We start from the raw sequence: 17,627 nt of genomic DNA, 5'->3' as shown, positions 1-17,627 counted from the left end.
ATTATATTATTATATATACTACGTTATTATTGTTATTATAGCTTTGATCGTTTCTAGTGACATTTTTTATTATCATTTATATATATATATATATATTAATATATAATATAAAAAGTGTCAACTATATTTATATAAGTTATTTTGCAGAATTATAAATAAAGAAAATTATATTATTTGACACATTAACTCGTAGTCATATTTCCGCGTTAATGATTGCATGAAATTACAATTGGTTATTTATATAGCGTTAACACATTAAAGCTTTTCGTCATCCCTGGTTTTATAATGGTTTATGCCAACAATGGACTACAGGTAATACTTGATAATAATACTTGATGAAATTTGAACAATTTTTATGAACAATTGAATTTTAAAGTACTAATAGTTTACATTGCTAATAATAAATAAATAGATTGGATATAGTAGAATTCTATAAACAAATATGAAATATATAAAATTGTAACTAAAATCAAGATTCTGTCAATTATTTGATCAAAAATAATAATTAGTGAATATATACTTATATATTATATATTATTTTTATAAAAATCAAAACATTAATTTATTTCCACACTATCTATAAAGTAAAACTCCCAGCACTATTTTTTTCGTTGTTTCTTCTGTAGGACTAGTTCTCTTGATATTGTATTATTAATATTACAATAGAAATGATATATAATATAATAATGAGAATAATTATAAGAAGTAAAAAAAGAAATATATATATATATATATGTATATATATACTTAAATATTATATAAATTATTTACATCCTACATTATATATGATAATGATGATTTCTAATAATTAAAGAAAGAATATATTTAAAAGAACAAACTATATTCAAACAATATAGCCAATTTACTTGCTGTTACACAAAGATCTCTGTCTTCTCTTGAGTATATTCCGCATGTTATTTCGCGTGATTGTTTTTCTTGCGAATTTTCAAAAAATCATATCTTCCCATAATGAATATTGAAACTTTCTCTTTTCGAATATCTTAGATTAAAAAATTAATACTTTTGATAATTTTACAATTGTTTTAACAATGTATGATATACACAGAATACAATAATCTAATATTTAAACAATAATCTAGTTATTTAAACATCACATAACTCGTTAAACACATTAAATATAAAATAATTTCAATTTAATATTTCAATTGAGTTAAATCTTGTTCTTCAGATCGATAAATACATTTAATATCAACAAAAACAAACAAACTTTTAATTGACTTTGATGCTATGTTACATGCTAGAGGATTATAACCTACACAAGCTTATATGCAATGAGAACACGTGGGAACAATGTTTCTCTAGTGCGCTTGTAGTTAATATTTGGCCATATTTGTCGCTGAAGTCTTATACGCTAAGGACAAAAGGCGGTAAATAACATTAATGTTTATATTTTATTAAAAATTTGTCGATTTCAAATATGGATAGTGATAATGATTCTGATGGAGCTAATATTTTGAATGATCTTTTATCAAACAGTGATATAGAAGAAAATGAATCTACAAAAACGAAAACTATTAAAGAAATGGACTATAATTTTTTGGATTCTATATCTAATAGTACATGTATTGACAAAATAAATAATAGTAAGTGCAACACTAGTAATCAGAAGGCAAATAATAGTGAAAATATTGACGAACTTTTTGGTGACAATATTGATTCTTCAGATGATGAAGACAAACGTTATTTTGAAAAACAAAAGTATTCTGAATATGGACGTAATGTAAAACTTTTATTAAAGAAAGATGAAGTAAAAAAGAAAGATATTTCTGCAACATATGAAAGAGATAGTAGATCACTTTCTGTTAAAAGTATTACATCGAACAATAATGTTAAAAATTTATCACCCGTGCAAAATAGTGTGTACAGTGATCCTTTTTTTGGAATAAGAATTGTTAATCCGCTTATATCTTCTAAACAAATGAGAGAACAAATGAACGGTAAATCAGCTATAACAATCTCAAAAATTAAAACATGTATAGCATCAGGTACATTGTCTAATGATTGGGTAATAGCTGGAGTATTAATTAACAAATCACCTACTAAAACTTCACAAAAAGGCTCATCATATAGTATATGGAAAATTAGTGATTTATCTGAAAACATGACTACAGTTTCTATTTTTTTATTTAGTGCTGCTTATAAAACATTTTGGAAAACTACTCTTGGTACTGTAATTGGTATTCTAAATCCAAATATTCTAGAATCTAAGGATTACATTGATCAGGCAACATTGTCTATTGATACTCCTCAAAAAATGTTGATCATTGGAAAATCAAAAGATATGGGAAAATGCAAATCAACAAAGAAAAATGGAGAACCATGTACTTCTATTGTAAATATTAACCGATGTGAATTCTGTATATATCATGTCAAACAAGAATATAAAAAATGTTCCAAACGAGCAGATTTAGGATCAAATAATAATAGTGTTCGTGGATTTTCATCAGATTTTCCTAAAAGTAAATCTCAACAAACATCACGAATTTTTAATAGTAATGGTATGCAACCATTTGTTCCAATTCGTGCAAAGGAAAGTGACAGATTACGTACACATGATCAAAAACGTTTAGCTCTTCTTTCTGAAACACATTATGATAGATCTAAATCTATTGAAAATAACAAAGAAATAAAAAAAGGAATCATTTCTGTAGAATTACAACATAATCAAATAGCAAAAGATCATGAAAGAATAAATAAATTAAAAGTTTGGAATAGTAATAAACAATTAAAAATGGAATTAGTACCATCATCTTCACAATCTACAAGTACTGGAAATAAAAATCTTATTGTTACAGAAAATAAAGAAAAGAAAATGATAAATACAGGAATATCCTTATTATCAACGCCACGTTTAGGTATAGGTTGCAATAATGGTAAAATTGATTTTTCTCAACCTATTACTAAGAGACAAATTGATATTGCAAAAAGAAATGCTATTAAATGGGTTCAACAAAATGGTATAATTAAACCTAAAGATCCAAATAAAATAAGTTTGGAAAAGAACGAAAAAAGGGGTACCAAACGTACAAGGGAAATTAATGAACACATAGAAGAAACACAAGAATCAAAAAAGTCTAATTCTTTACCAAATAATTTTAAGGAATTAATGGAAACTAAATCTGTGCATGTAGATCTCATAGAAAAATCATATGAAGAAGAAAAAGAAAAATATTTCAATAAATTGGAAATGACGGAAAAAATGGAAAAAAAGATGTTATCAACCTTTAAAATAGAGTGCAAAGCTGTAATATGTTTAATATGTAAATACACTGCATTTTCAAGTTCAGACTTTTGTAAAAAACAAAAACATCCAATTCGTGTAATAAATGCTATTAAGAGATTCTTTAAATGTTCAGATTGTGGTAACAGAACAGTTAGTCTTGAAAAATTACCTCTGCATAGTTGCACAAAATGTAACAGTTCAAACTGGTTACAAGCTGCAATGATGGATGAAAGAAAAACTAATATTATTACAACAAATTTATCTGTGCGTGGTGGTGAAGAAAAGTTCTTAGGATCATCATTGACAAATGCTGATTTAAATCTCTTAGTCCCAAAAACAAATTAGTAGATATAAACTCTAAAAATTAAAAATAGTATCAATAGATGTATAGAAAAATTACAATATGTTTTTAACATTTTTGTATACATATGTATCAAAATCCGATTTTTGGAAATATTTACATATTTTTTATATAATGACAAGATATATTCTAAATAAACATCAATATGAGTCATCTAGGATTTTTATTTTTTCATGACAATTGTATATATTCATTTTCGACATACAAATGCAACTTATCATAATCTAAATATATTAATTAAATTTGAGCTCTTTTAGTAATTTCATTCCATTATCACATTTATGAAATTTGTTACACTTAAATAAATATATCGCTAGGTTTAAAATAAATAATGCAAAAGACAAATATAGTGTACTGTTACATAAATAATTATTTTTATGCTTTTAATTAAATTTTTTAAGATTAGATCATTGTGGTTTAAATCATTAGCCAATCAAGTTACAGTCACTATTCATTCATTTTGTAACATTGTTTATGAAAATCATTTAACAATAATAATAATAGTTTAAGATTGTATTTTACTACTTATTATACTTATAAATGAACTTAAGTACCTACGAAAAAAAAAGTATTTTAATTTCTAAAAATTATTTATTAAATATATAAAAAAAATATAGTAATATATCATATATGTAAACATTTCTGGACAAATATATGAATTACTTGCTAACTTTATATCAATCTACATTATACTTTTTCTATGATTATATCTCGAAAAAGAAAAAACTAGAATACATTTCTACCAACCAATATGTCATAAACAACCCATAATTAAGAACCACGAGGATTTTTCTTGTGTATGCTTTTAAGGTTATGCCGCTTAATTTTGACGCATGTATACCTTTCTATAATTAATGACAAGAAATGGATGAAACATTGAGTACACCCCCTACAATTAAATTAAATTTATCAGGACAAATCTATTGTGTAGAGTTTTCTCCTTATGAATGGTCTCAACAACTGATTTGTATTGGTTTGAAAGAAGAAGTCATAATTGGTACAATCAAATTTCAGGTAAATCAAATTTTGATGTAAAGTAAATAATTTTAATGTATTAAATGTTGTATTGTAACTTTGTGGGAGTATTTCTAACTTATCTAAAATTATAATTCTTGATATATTAATAAAATCTATTATATAAAATATATATTAATACATTTATTAAATTTTGTAGGATGAAGATGATACTGTGGAAGATATAGCTTATAATTTAATAAGAACATTTCATCATGACACTAGACCAAATGCTATTGCATGGAGTCCAGAAACAACCTTAAGTGTTGTTCCTAAAATTCTTACATTTTGTGTTGCTGGTACAGATTTTAGAATACGAATGTATAATAGTAATTTAAATGATGTTAATATATATGAGGTAAATTATCTTAGAAAACATAGTAATAATAATAATAATAAATCATATAATCAGGTTTTATAAAATAAATTATATTATTTAAGATTTTAGAAGGCCATATAGATTATATAAATTCAATTTCTTATGAACCTGAGGGTGAATTATTAGCATCAACATCTGATGATCATACTTGCAAGCTTTGGGCTGTTAAAGAAGATCAAAAATGTATTTCAACATTTCATTTAACATCACCTGGTATGAGTGTATGCTGGCATAGTGAAGAATCTGGAAAGTTGTTAGTTGCAGAAAAAAATGGATTGATCCATATGTATAATGTTAGAAATCAACAAGCAATTATTTCACTTGATGCAGGAGTACTTCCTTTATCCTCTGCGGATTGGGGTTCTAATCCATTAAAAGTTGTTTCTTTAGCAGCTGGAGAATTACTTTTATGGGATGTATCTAGACCAAGGTAAGAGTTCAATTACATAATTTATTATTTCTTGATCATGTAATCATAAATAATATAATAACAAAATTTATGATTTTAGTCGACCATTAGAATCTGGGACACTTTATATAGAAGGTGGTTTGTTAATAAAATTCTCTCCTACTTATGAACACATTGTAGCAAGTATTGGCAGACCTGATAATTTATTAAAAGTTAGTAACTTCAAGTTAAAACAAGTTATATTACATGGGAAAGTTAAAATTGTAGGAGGTTTGTCTTGGCATTATAAATATCCATATATTTGTGCAGGTAGTGATAGAGAACTTCATTTTTGGAAAATAAAAATTAACTAAATTTCAATTAAACTATTATTTTTATATTTATATACATTTATATTATTACGTATTTTTTTAAGTAAAATATTGAAAGAAATAAATCAATAATATTTGTAAGAACTCACACATTTATTCTTCAGATACATTTACAATATATATACTTCAAAATCCGATTTCTATTTTCCCTTTTATCTGCTTAGTATAGTTTATGCTATTTATGAAATAACTTTGATCTATATCTCACTAGATCTAACTGAGAATTTAGTTATGAAGTTTTCATTAGAATTATTATTATTCTTTATATATATGCATAATCATTTTTTCAAATAAAACAAAATTTAATTGATCAGACTTTATATCATAATTGTTAATTGTTAAAAACTGTTAATTATATCATATTCAAAAATTTAAATGAAGGAACGAAGAGAGATAAAAAATATGATTTTCGCACCATTAGATGTGTTTCTTTTTTACTGTCTCGTTATTGATAATAGAACGCGTTGAAAAATTGTATATTATTATTATATAATATATTATTAAATTATAATTATTTTTTAATAAACATAACTGTAATAATAAAAATAATAAATTTTTATTGAGATTTTGTAATAACATTTTCAATAAAGTCTACAGTTACTCTCACAAATATTCGAACACCGTAATGATTGCAAAATTATCGTTTCATATAGTTATTTATCCTATGTTTACTGAATCCATTTTGTTGTAATAGGTTAAAGTATTTATTCCAATACATATATGTACAAAAATATATACTTTATTTTTTATTGTTTTATACATATTAAATTTTAATCAAAATTAAATACAGTTCAAAAATGTTTGGCCACTTAACAGTTCATAATTATTTGATAATACATAAACTAAACTATAACAATTGTTCAATATTTTGTTAATTGTCCCTTTTGTTTAATTATTTTTCTTACACGCTTAGGCATATGAAAAATTATTTTTTCTAAATAATTTTGCGGTATACGTCCCCACTCTTCTATTGAATGAGTTTTCATATGTTTTTTTGTTTTTATCGGCGTTATTTTAATGTTCCAATCCAGTAAATCCCATAAGTTTTTTATGGAATTTTAGTCCGTTGACTATGGAGGAGGATGTAACGCTTTTGTACGTATGTGTATTGAAGTACTTCAACCTATTACAACAAAATAAATTCGTTAAGCATATGAATAAATATATGAAGCAATAATTTTGTTATCATTACGTTATCCGAATATTTATGAGATTAATTGTATATATGTTATTAGAGGGAAGTTAACTTTTTGACCTTGCGCATAAAAGCTTAGTAATGCGAATATATAGCATGCGATTAGATATACGTAAATAATAGGAAAGAAGACATTTAGAACATAATACAAATTTGTTATAGCAGAAGTACAGTAAATCTTTATAAAAACAATGTATAATGTCAAATTTGTAAACATTTCTGATCAAAACAAGTGTGTTATTTAAGCATTTACTGTGACTTATTTCACCAAGAAAATCAAGGAACATTATTACATTCTAATTAAGATGACAACGATTTTTCTATATATTTTTATCATTTGTACTTTAATTTTTGAGGTTGCACTTTTGACGCTTTTTCCGAATATTCAAATAATTGAACAATTTATATCAAAGTATCGTCATGGTTCTAATAATGAAACATACAATCCATATATCGATCTTAATACTGTAAGTAGAAACGACTTTTTATTTTTGTTAAATATAAATTTGATTATTAAAGAAACATTATATAAATCTATCCATACTTGTTTATGATTGGTACGATTCATACGATATTATAAATTTACGTCATTGACTATATTTAAGTGCGTTTTCTTTTTTTCTCTTTTTGTAAATTCTTTTTTGTTAAGTAGTAAATGATTTATTAGTACAGAATAAAGACGAGATTTTATCATTCAGATAAAAATATAATATGAATTATATTTCAACGTTTTTTTTTTAATTCATGTAGTGATTTTTTTAAAAGATAATCTCTTATTCTAAATAAGTAAATGTCCCTTGTATTGTACTAGATTCAAATTCTATTATGTATTTATATTTATTTCATTGTACAATTAATTGCTATAACAAATATTATATGTCTTGATTGTAATCTTTTATATTGATATCTTCCAGCCGCAAATTATACGAAAAGAAGGTTATCCTTCCGAGGCACATGTTATATCTACGGAGGATGGTTATCTTTTAACGCTTCATCGAATTCCGGGAAAATTCAAATCACATCCAGTATTAGTGCAACACGGTTTATTAGGGAGTTCCACTGATTGGGTACTTACTGGTCCAAAAAAGAGTCTTGGTATATTTCCAATTTTATTTAAAGATTATTTTTATTCGTACAAAATAAAGTAACAATTTTTCATAAGATATTTTTATTTATATCAAATATTTTCTTATTTTATTTTATAGCTTTTATATTAGCCGATCATGGATATGATGTATGGCTTGGTAATTTTCGTGGTAATACTTATTCAAAAGCACATAAAAGTTTATCAATAAAAGATTTCAGATTTTGGGATTTTAGGTATAATATATAATTTTATATATCTTTATATATTTTTTTTAATAGTATAATATATGAGTATTCTTTAGAAACAATATTTTTTCTATTTTTAAATCCTAGTTTTATATGAAATGTAATATTTTTGCGTTAGTTGGCATGAAATGGGTATATATGATCTACCAGCGATGATATCATATATTACAAATCTGAAACAAAGCAATTTGACATATATTGGTCATTCTATGGGAACAACAGCATTTTATATAATGTCCGCCCTGATACCAGATATTGCTAGCAAGGTTCAAATGATGTTTAGTCTTGCCCCAGTTGCTTATATGAAACATATGAAAAGTCCTCTGCGTTTGCTAGCTCCTTTTGCACATGATTTAAAGGTAATTTACTATTCTCTTAAAGTTGAAAATGTACTAAAATTTTTTACAAATGTACAAAAAATTTTATAAACTAAAGTATTCTTTTTCTTAATTGTAGTTGATTATAGATATTTTAGGTAACAATGAATTTCTTCCACATAATGAGTTAATAGAGTATTTTGCCAAATATGGTTGTGATATTAATATCTTGGAACATAAAATATGCAGCAATATATTATTTGCCCTTTTCGGATTTGATAAATCTCAGTTCAATTATGTATGTTACAGAAATATTTAGTGTGTTAAACAAACTGAAACACATTTATCTATCTTTCATTGTATTTTAGACATTAATACCTGTAATTTTTGGACATTTGCCAGCTGGTGCTTCAACTAAAACAATGGTACATTATGCACAAGAAATACAATCTGGAAAGTTTCAGCAATTTGATTATGGACCAAAACAAAATTTAAAAATTTATAATAGCGTAGAACCACCTGATTATGATACATCTAAAATTTCAGTGCCTATAGTATTATATTATGCCAACAACGATTGGTGTGCGAGTGTTACAGTAGGTAACATTTAATAACACAATGAATAATTAAAAATATTATATTTATTATTCTATTTTTTTCCATTTTTAGGATGTTCTTAGATTGTCAAGAGAATTAAAAAATGTTATCAATCAATATAAAATACCTTATATAAAGTTTAATCATCTAGATTTTTTATGGGCTATAGAAGCGCCGGAGTTAGTTTATGATAAAATACTAAGTACAATGAAAGGTAGCTAAAGTATAAAGACAGTAAAAGAAACATATTAATAGATGTATCAAAGATTTATGCTTTTATTTTTTTTCATTAAAATTTTTATGACATTGTAATAATTAACTTACATGAGAATTATTGAAAGTATTAGAAAATATACATAATTAATATAATAATATAAAAACTAAAATAAAATTAAATACGCATAAGTAGTCTATATAAGTAGTCTATCTTATTAATCGACAGTATACATGTTTATACTTCAACATTTTTTATTTTCATTGAATCTTATTGAAAAAAGTATGATCAATCGAATAGAAAAATAGATATCGATCGATCTTTAATTGTTCGGTCGATATCTCTCTTTTTTATCGAGAGAGGCACTATAAAAATTTCGTTGCAGTTAAAGTAATGAGATTTTACTTATTGTTTATTAGATACGGAATACAAATATTAGAAAGTTCTATTTTTTATTTGCTCATATATATTAATATTCATGTCTAAACTTTCACTTTTTATGTAACGATTGGAGGTTTTCATGATATTGCTGTAACAAAAATGACATGCTCAATAAAATATTTGATTTAAATTGTTTGATCATCTAAATGATCTTTTAAGCTAATCATTTTATTTTATTTTTCATTATCATTCAAGTGGAACGAAATATATTTATCTTTCTCTAATTCTATCTATATCTTTCATCTATTCATAAATATTTGATTTTATAGATTTCGGAAATTCGGAATAATACAAATTTTTCTTTGTTTTTGAGAATTTATAGCATTATCGCGAAAAATTTAAGTATAAATGGGTACCATGGAATCGATTAAATGCTTTAGATAATAACGATAAACCGTTTAATATAATACTATAAGTATATTGTGATAATAAACATGATGAAGTTGAAGATATTAGATATCGAAATGTAACACCTGCTACGGATTATAAATTTTTTTATTTTATTGATTAGTATCTAACAGTATGATTTACAAATAATTTTTTGATCTCGATAATCGTATTTGATTTCAAACAACACGATTAGTGATAATAATCTGTCAAATTTTTCTGACGTGAATCTTTTCAAAATTAGATCTTAGAAAATGTTGCCATCATTTCTTTCAATGTTTTATACTTTAATAGTAAAATAGTTATAGAAATGTATTTGATTTCGAGAATTGATACGAGAGTAGGATAGGATCTCAATGCGGATTACAATCTAAATCTTCTCTGCATTTAGTATATGGCTTTTGGTCCGTCGAATGTTTATTTTCAAAAAAGAGAATATTTTGTGATATTAATTTCCAACCTTACATTATAATCGATTTAAAATCAAAGTTATACGATATTGTGAATTTGAAACGTCTAAAATTGGTATAAGCATATTACAATATATATGAGAAAAAAAATGTCATTATATCGTATGACAGTTTTCACTTTATTAATAATAAAATTTTCTAATTTGCTAACGTAGTAACAATCGCACGATGAAAAATAAATTTCAGAAGTACCTTGTAATCATATAAAATAAAGATTATTAATTATAAATATAAAATAAATAGATTTAAATTTATATTTGTAATTATACTTTACAAAAATATCAACCAATTTAGTAAATATCTTTTATTTTAAAAACGACAATGACAATTTAAAAATGACATTTATTGTACCGAAAATGACAAATTTATTTTAGCGAAAATGACATAATATTATTTATTTAAAATAATATTATGATCGAAGTTTTTGATAATGATTAAATAATGAAGAATTAATAAATTCTTTCTTGTTTCAATAAGTTTATTTTTCTTTGTCTTCTTTCGAGTAAACATGATTTCATATCTATAAACGCTCTTGATTGAGATTAATTTAAGTATTAATACGACAGTAATATATTTGCCGTCTTAGTTGTAACATCTTTGAACGAGCAAAGGCAGAAGATTTGTTGACGTTTACTGACCTTGATTTTAACTGATTTATATAAAGAGAAATAGTAAAGAAAACTAAGTAACATATCGCTATTAAGATGAGGATAATTTTCGTATTTTTCTTCACCATCTGCATTCTTGTCAAGATGGTTGCATGCTTGGAGAATATTTCTATAAATGATGAACAAATGAAGAAATATGCGCTCGATAATTCTACTGAGTTTAATAGAAAATCTAATCCAGATATCGATCTTAGTACAGTAAGTTTATCTAAATTAATAAAATTTAAGGAATACGCTTGATCTCTATATTCTTTGATTGTTATTCTTCTTAATAATTATTTATCTAATTGTTTTATTATTAGTAAATTTAATTCTTACTTATAATAAGTGAGTAAACGATAAATGATTTATAAGTTAATAATCTAGATGTAAAAGTGAATTTTATCATCTTATTTAATAAATAAAATAAGAATACATTTTGAATCATACATTTGCAATAATAAATCGTTATAATAGCTAGAGTTTGTTTGTATCGTACTAAATCTTAATTATAGACTATTTAATAAATTACACAGTTTTTTTTTTTACAAAAAGACATTCCTTAGAAGCTATGAAATTATAAATAATCATTATAATATTGATTATGTTTCTAATCTAAATTCTTTACTGATTATTTCAGGACAAATTGATAAAGAAATATGGTTATCCTTCTGAAATACATGTTGTAATGACTGATGATGGTTATTTTTTGACACTTCATCGAATTCCAGGAAAATCCGGATCACATCCCGTATTAGTTCAACATGGCTTATTAGCGAGTTCTGCTGATTGGGTGATTTCTGGTCCAAAAAAGGGTCTTGGTATATATAATTCTATTTTTTTTTTAAATTACTATAAACTTTTGAAGATTGTGCCTTTAAGATAGAATCACAATTCCTGTTAAATTTTGTTGAATAATTATTTACGTAAGTAATTTTTGCTTTATTGTATAGCCTATTTATTGGCTGATGAAGGATATGATGTATGGCTTGGTAATTTTCGCGGTAATACGTATTCAAAAGCACATAAAAGTTTGTCGACGAAAGATCCGAAATTTTGGAATTTTAGGTATTCTTTTGAAACAATATTTTTCTGTTAAAAAATTTTAATTTTACATAAATATTTTATAAAATATTTTTGTACGTTAGTTGGCATGAAATGGGTATATATGACCTACCAGCGATGATTTCATATATTACAAATCTGAAACAATGTAATTTGACATACATTGGTCATTCTATGGGAACAACAACATTTTATGTAATGTCAGTTATGAGACAAGACATTGCTAATAAAGTTCAAATGATGTTTAGTCTTGCCCCAGTTATTTACGTGACTCATATGAAAAGTCCTATACGATTTTTGGCCCCTTTTTCTCGTGATTTACAGGTAATGTTTACTAATTATTTATATTCATAATTTATTGAGATATATATATATTATGAGAATAAAAAATTTCTTTTTTGTTTTTTTTGCAGTTTCTCGCACGTGTTTTAGGTCAAAATGAATTTCTTCCACATAATAATTTAATAAAATTTCTTGCTAAATATGGTTGCGATATGAATTCTATAGAAACTGCAATATGTCGTAACATAATATTTTTACTTGCTGGATTTGATGAACCTCAAATGAACGCTGTTAGTTATTTATATTATTAAATAGATTGAAGAATATTTTGTTAATACAAATATTTTGCTCATTTTTAGACGTTATTACCTGTAATTTTGGGTCATGCGCCAGCTGGATCTTCAACTAAAACAGTTGTACATTATTTGCAAGAAGTGAATTCTGGAAAGTTTCGACAATTTGATTACGGCACATCGCAAAATTTAAAAATTTATAATAGTATTGAACCACCTGATTATAATATATCTAAAATTTCAGTACCTATAGCACTTTATTACGCTGAAAACGATTGGTTTGTTGATATTAAGGTATGTAATATTTAATTACAATAGATTTTCATTAATTTACCGTTTTTACAATAACTTTTTAACATTTTTAGGATCTACTTCAAATACCACTGGAATTAAGAAACATCGTTGATATGTACAAAATACCATATGAAAAGTTTAATCATATCGACTTTATGTGGGCTATACAAGCCCCGGAATTAGTTTATAGTAGAATATTAAGTACATTAAAAGATAGAGCATAAAGATAGTAAAAGGAACATTGTCGATATTGACAGATGTATACAAGTTTTTATGTTTTCTCCAATATCTTAATATATCTGTTACTTAATTAAATATTTTCATAACACTTTTCTTTTTCTCTACCATATAATATAATAGTGAAAATGATTCAATTTTAAATGATAAAATAATGAAAATATATTTCTGTTATTATAAAAGGAAAATTAAAACAGGTCTATAAGTTAAAATTGTTATCCAAATATAAATATTTTATGAATGTAATAAAGCTTATCATAGAAAAATAATATTCGGATTATTAAATTATTTCTCAATAAAAACGTTTCTTTATAATTTTTACTTATACAGTCTTCGTATTGGGATTAATCAATATTAAGTAAATAATTAATTAATAATAATTAAGTATGCATGCATCGTTTTAACTAAACATATATTATTTTTGATATATGTATTCATTTTCATATAAATGTTAATTAGAAATATCTTGATATTTTTTTCCATCCATTCGATAATAAAATGCAGTTTTTGTGATGACATAAATACATTTGAAATATTAGATAAAATCAATCAACATGTAATAATATTATACTTAATAATATAATTTCATAATCGATCTTTTCAGTTACAAGATAGATATAAAAAATAGCAGTTCTTATTCTTGCAATGTATAAGATATTGTCATTTTTTTTTAATATAAAGATAAACTTGATAAAAAATAGTAATATTTTAACATTTTAAACAATTATATAAACGCTTGAGATGTGATATCTTTAATGTTTCGCGTAAAATTTATTAATTAGAGAGAAGTTCTGCTGACGTAAATAAAATTTAAGACAAAGCACGTTTCTTAAACGATACCAGAATCTTCCGTGGTAAAATTCAGGAGTATGGGCACGTCTGCGTTCATTGTTCTCTTCTTGTCAAAATTATATTACATGTACGTGTCTGACATTTTATAATAATCCGTGATATACATTAACATTTTATAATTTATGTGATTAGGATTTGATAATTGTAAAGAATACGTTTTTCTTTTTTTTGTGAAGCATTACGAGGACGCATCTATAAAAGTTCCAGTCTGGTATAAATGTTATAATTGAGCATTTGTCGCGCGTAATGTTAGTTGTATGATAGCAAAAGATCTTTTGACGTTTTAATAAAACTTTTATATGTTAAAATAAAATAAGAAACACTATAGAAAATATCGTGGTTAAAATGAAAATAATTTTTTTACATTTTCTCATTATTCACATTTTTGTTAATTCAATTGCATCTAGGAGAAATAATTCACTACAAAATTTTAATATATTTAAGAAGATTTTATCTAACGATAATTATGCAACCAATGGAAAATATAATCCGGACATTGATCTCGACACTGTAAGTGTAAATGTTTTTGTTTTTTTCGATCATTTCCTATTTTGAAAAAATTTATTATTTTCTATAAATTTCATTTTCCCTATAATAGTTCTTATAATAATTTTCTTTTTATAGTTTTCTTACAATTGAAATATTTTTTAAGTAATTGGCGAAGATAAAAGTTGATTTTATTATTTACATAAAGATAGACAACATACCATCGTCTGTTATTTTGTTATAGATTTTTTTTTTACATTCATGACCCTTATACTATTAATATATCTATTATTTTCTTATATTAAATTTAATTTCCAAGTCACCTGAATTAATTCTTTGATTTCACAGAAATATTATTTTTTATCTGTTTTGAAATTATTTTTTTAAATCCTGCAATATTTAGTATATTTTTATTTAATATTTTTGTTCCTTTTCTTAGGGACCCCTAATACAAAAATATGGTTATCCTTCCGAGGCACATTATATATCGACGGAAGACGGTTATCTTTTGACGCTTCATCGAATTCCGGGCAAATCTAAATCATCCCCCGTTTTGTTGCAACATGGCCTATTTTGTAGTTCTGCTCATTGGGTATTAACCGGTCCAAAAAATTCTCTTGGTATATCTCTCTCTCTCTCTCTCTCTCTCTCTCTCTCTCTCTCTCTCTCTATATATATATATATATATATATATATATATATATATATATATATATATATATATATTGTGTGTTTCATTTTTATATTATTAAATCTTTATTTAATGGTTTCATTTTTCAGTATTATACGTATATAATTGCGACAAATAAGCTATAAATTGGGATAATCTATTACATTAATATTTTTTCATGCTGGTTTCATAATCATCGTGAAAATGTTTTGATATAAGTGAAATTTCTAAATTCTGTTTGTGAAGTTCAGCATGAATCATGATATTTTCCAGAATTATGTTTGATTTAAGAGATTGTTCTCATTTTATTATAAATAATTTAAAGTTTACGATTAACGAAATGGCTTAAAATTTTACTGAAATTTTATAAAACATTTTCTTGAATACTTGATGAATATGAAGATGTCTTGCTTGTAATTTTAAGCGAATTGCCTAATTAGTTTCGATATGAAGTCTATTGTTTTAATTTTCTCCAATATAAACGGTGCATACACGCAAGAAGTTGTTATAGTTTATCGAAAAATTGTTTTCATTTATTTAAAAAATATCCATTTTGTTTTAGCTTTTCTATTAGCTGATTATGGATATGACGTATGGCTTGGTAATTATCGTGGTAATATTTATTCAAAAGCGCACAAGTATTTGTCAACATCAGATTCCAAATTTTGGGAATTTAGGTATGTATGTATTTCTATATTTTTACGTTCATATATTTCTAAGGTTTTATTAAAAAAAAAAAAAAAAATAATAAAAAAAGAAAAGTGATATTTACAGATTCTATTCTTTTGGAATATTATTTGCAAGTGACTATTATTGCTCGCAAATCGCCGCTATTACTTCATTTTGTTTTTCTTTTCTTTATGCACGCATCTATCGAAAGATATTATCGCGCGTTTTATCGATTTTTATATATTTAATAAAAATAATATTTTTATTTTTAAATTCTAGATTTATTAAATATTTTTTACATAATTTTTTTATTTCAGTTTTCATGAACATGGTATATATGATATACCAGCAATGATATCATATATTACAAATTTAACAAAAAATAATATAACTTATATTGGTCATTCTATGGGATCAACAGGATTCTACATAATGTCCTCCCTAAGACCAAATATTGCTAGTAAAGTTCAGTTAATGTTTAGTCTTGCTCCAGTTGCTTACATGAGTCATTTAAATAGTCCTATAGATGTTATAACTCCTATTACAGCTAAGTTATCGGTACATAGAATTAACTTTCATCTATTCGAAATATATTGGTCTATATATATACATCATGTACATTTTACAAAAATTAAATGTTTTTACAGTTGATGTTACATAACTTCAGTAAAGGTGAAGTATTTCCACTAAACAATGCAGTAATATTTTTATTAAAATATTTTTGCGATAGTGGTACCATGGGACATAAAATGTGCACACTGGGATTAAACATGATTAGTGGCTTTGATAAATCTCAATTTAACGATGTAAGTTGTAACAATATTATTAGTTCGTTGAACAAATGTAGAAAGAAACACTAAAGTTTTACATCGTTTTAGACATTATTACCTATAATTTTCGGTCATACTCCTGCTGGTACGTCATACAAGGTAATAAATCATTATAATCAAGAGATATTTTCTGGAAAGTTTCGGCAATATGATTACGGACCGGAGCAAAATCTAAAAATCTATAATAGCAGAGAACCACCTAATTATGACACATCTAAAATTTCGGTACCTATAATATTATATTACGCCGAAAATGATTTTTTGTCGGATGTCACGGTAGGTAATTTGTATTTAGATATGATAAAAAAAAGTGCTTCTTTATTGTCTATTCTGTTTTCTTTCTAGGATGTTCTTCGATTATCGAAGGAATTAAAACATCTGGTGGATAATTATAAGATACCATTTAAAAAATTTACTCATTTGGATTTTCTATTTGCAAACCAAGCACCACAATTATTTCATAAAAGATTACTTCAGACAATGCAAAAGATGATAACATAAAGCTTCAGATTAATATTAAATTTCTACAGATTTAAATAATTATAACGTTGTTGTGTAAATATTTGTCGGA

The 17,627-nt window shown here is 24.8% G+C and overlaps 5 protein-coding genes across 5 annotated transcripts; all 5 read left to right on the top strand.

Annotated features, from left to right (window-relative positions):
* The first annotated feature begins 1,386 nt into the window (after positions 1 to 1,386).
* Positions 1,387 to 4,036, top strand: LOC124948419 (protein MCM10 homolog). The gene has a single exon (XM_047492011.1). It carries the CDS (start codon positions 1,439 to 1,441, stop codon positions 3,587 to 3,589), a length of 2,151 nt encoding a protein of 716 aa, XP_047347967.1. The 5' UTR covers positions 1,387 to 1,438; the 3' UTR covers positions 3,590 to 4,036.
* Positions 4,037 to 4,360: 324 nt separating this feature from the next.
* On the top strand, positions 4,361 to 5,861 carry LOC124948968 (nucleoporin Nup37). Its single transcript, XM_047493394.1, has 4 exons — positions 4,361 to 4,619; positions 4,780 to 4,977; positions 5,061 to 5,428; positions 5,508 to 5,861. The coding sequence occupies exons 1-4, from the start codon at positions 4,470 to 4,472 to the stop codon at positions 5,758 to 5,760; spliced, it is 969 nt and encodes a 322-aa protein (XP_047349350.1). The 5' UTR covers positions 4,361 to 4,469; the 3' UTR covers positions 5,761 to 5,861.
* A 149-nt stretch (positions 5,862 to 6,010) lies between these two features.
* On the top strand, positions 6,011 to 10,925 carry LOC124948967 (lipase 3-like). Its single transcript, XM_047493393.1, has 7 exons — positions 6,011 to 7,440; positions 7,888 to 8,068; positions 8,179 to 8,293; positions 8,424 to 8,664; positions 8,762 to 8,920; positions 8,991 to 9,218; positions 9,292 to 10,925. Exons 1-7 carry the CDS (start codon positions 7,279 to 7,281, stop codon positions 9,439 to 9,441), a joined length of 1,236 nt encoding a protein of 411 aa, XP_047349349.1. The 5' UTR covers positions 6,011 to 7,278; the 3' UTR covers positions 9,442 to 10,925.
* Positions 10,926 to 11,323: 398 nt separating this feature from the next.
* On the top strand, positions 11,324 to 13,814 carry LOC124948966 (lipase 3-like). The gene is made up of 7 exons (XM_047493392.1): positions 11,324 to 11,597; positions 12,019 to 12,199; positions 12,332 to 12,446; positions 12,527 to 12,767; positions 12,857 to 13,015; positions 13,085 to 13,312; positions 13,384 to 13,814. Exons 1-7 carry the CDS (start codon positions 11,436 to 11,438, stop codon positions 13,534 to 13,536), a joined length of 1,239 nt encoding a protein of 412 aa, XP_047349348.1. The 5' UTR covers positions 11,324 to 11,435; the 3' UTR covers positions 13,537 to 13,814.
* A 604-nt stretch (positions 13,815 to 14,418) lies between these two features.
* Positions 14,419 to 17,557, top strand: LOC124948517 (lipase 1-like). The gene is made up of 8 exons (XM_047492237.1): positions 14,419 to 14,422; positions 14,534 to 14,607; positions 15,327 to 15,507; positions 16,120 to 16,234; positions 16,544 to 16,784; positions 16,874 to 17,032; positions 17,105 to 17,332; positions 17,402 to 17,557. The coding sequence occupies exons 1-8, from the start codon at positions 14,419 to 14,421 to the stop codon at positions 17,555 to 17,557; spliced, it is 1,158 nt and encodes a 385-aa protein (XP_047348193.1).
* The last annotated feature ends 70 nt before the right edge of the window (positions 17,558 to 17,627 follow it).

The sequence above is a fragment of the Vespa velutina genome, chromosome 4 (assembly GCF_912470025.1).
Source record: "Vespa velutina chromosome 4, iVesVel2.1, whole genome shotgun sequence".
In the NCBI taxonomy this organism is placed as follows: Eukaryota; Metazoa; Arthropoda; class Insecta; order Hymenoptera; family Vespidae; genus Vespa; species Vespa velutina.
The sequence above is the reverse complement of the archived record's forward strand: the minus strand, read 5'-3'. Positions and strand labels throughout refer to the sequence as shown.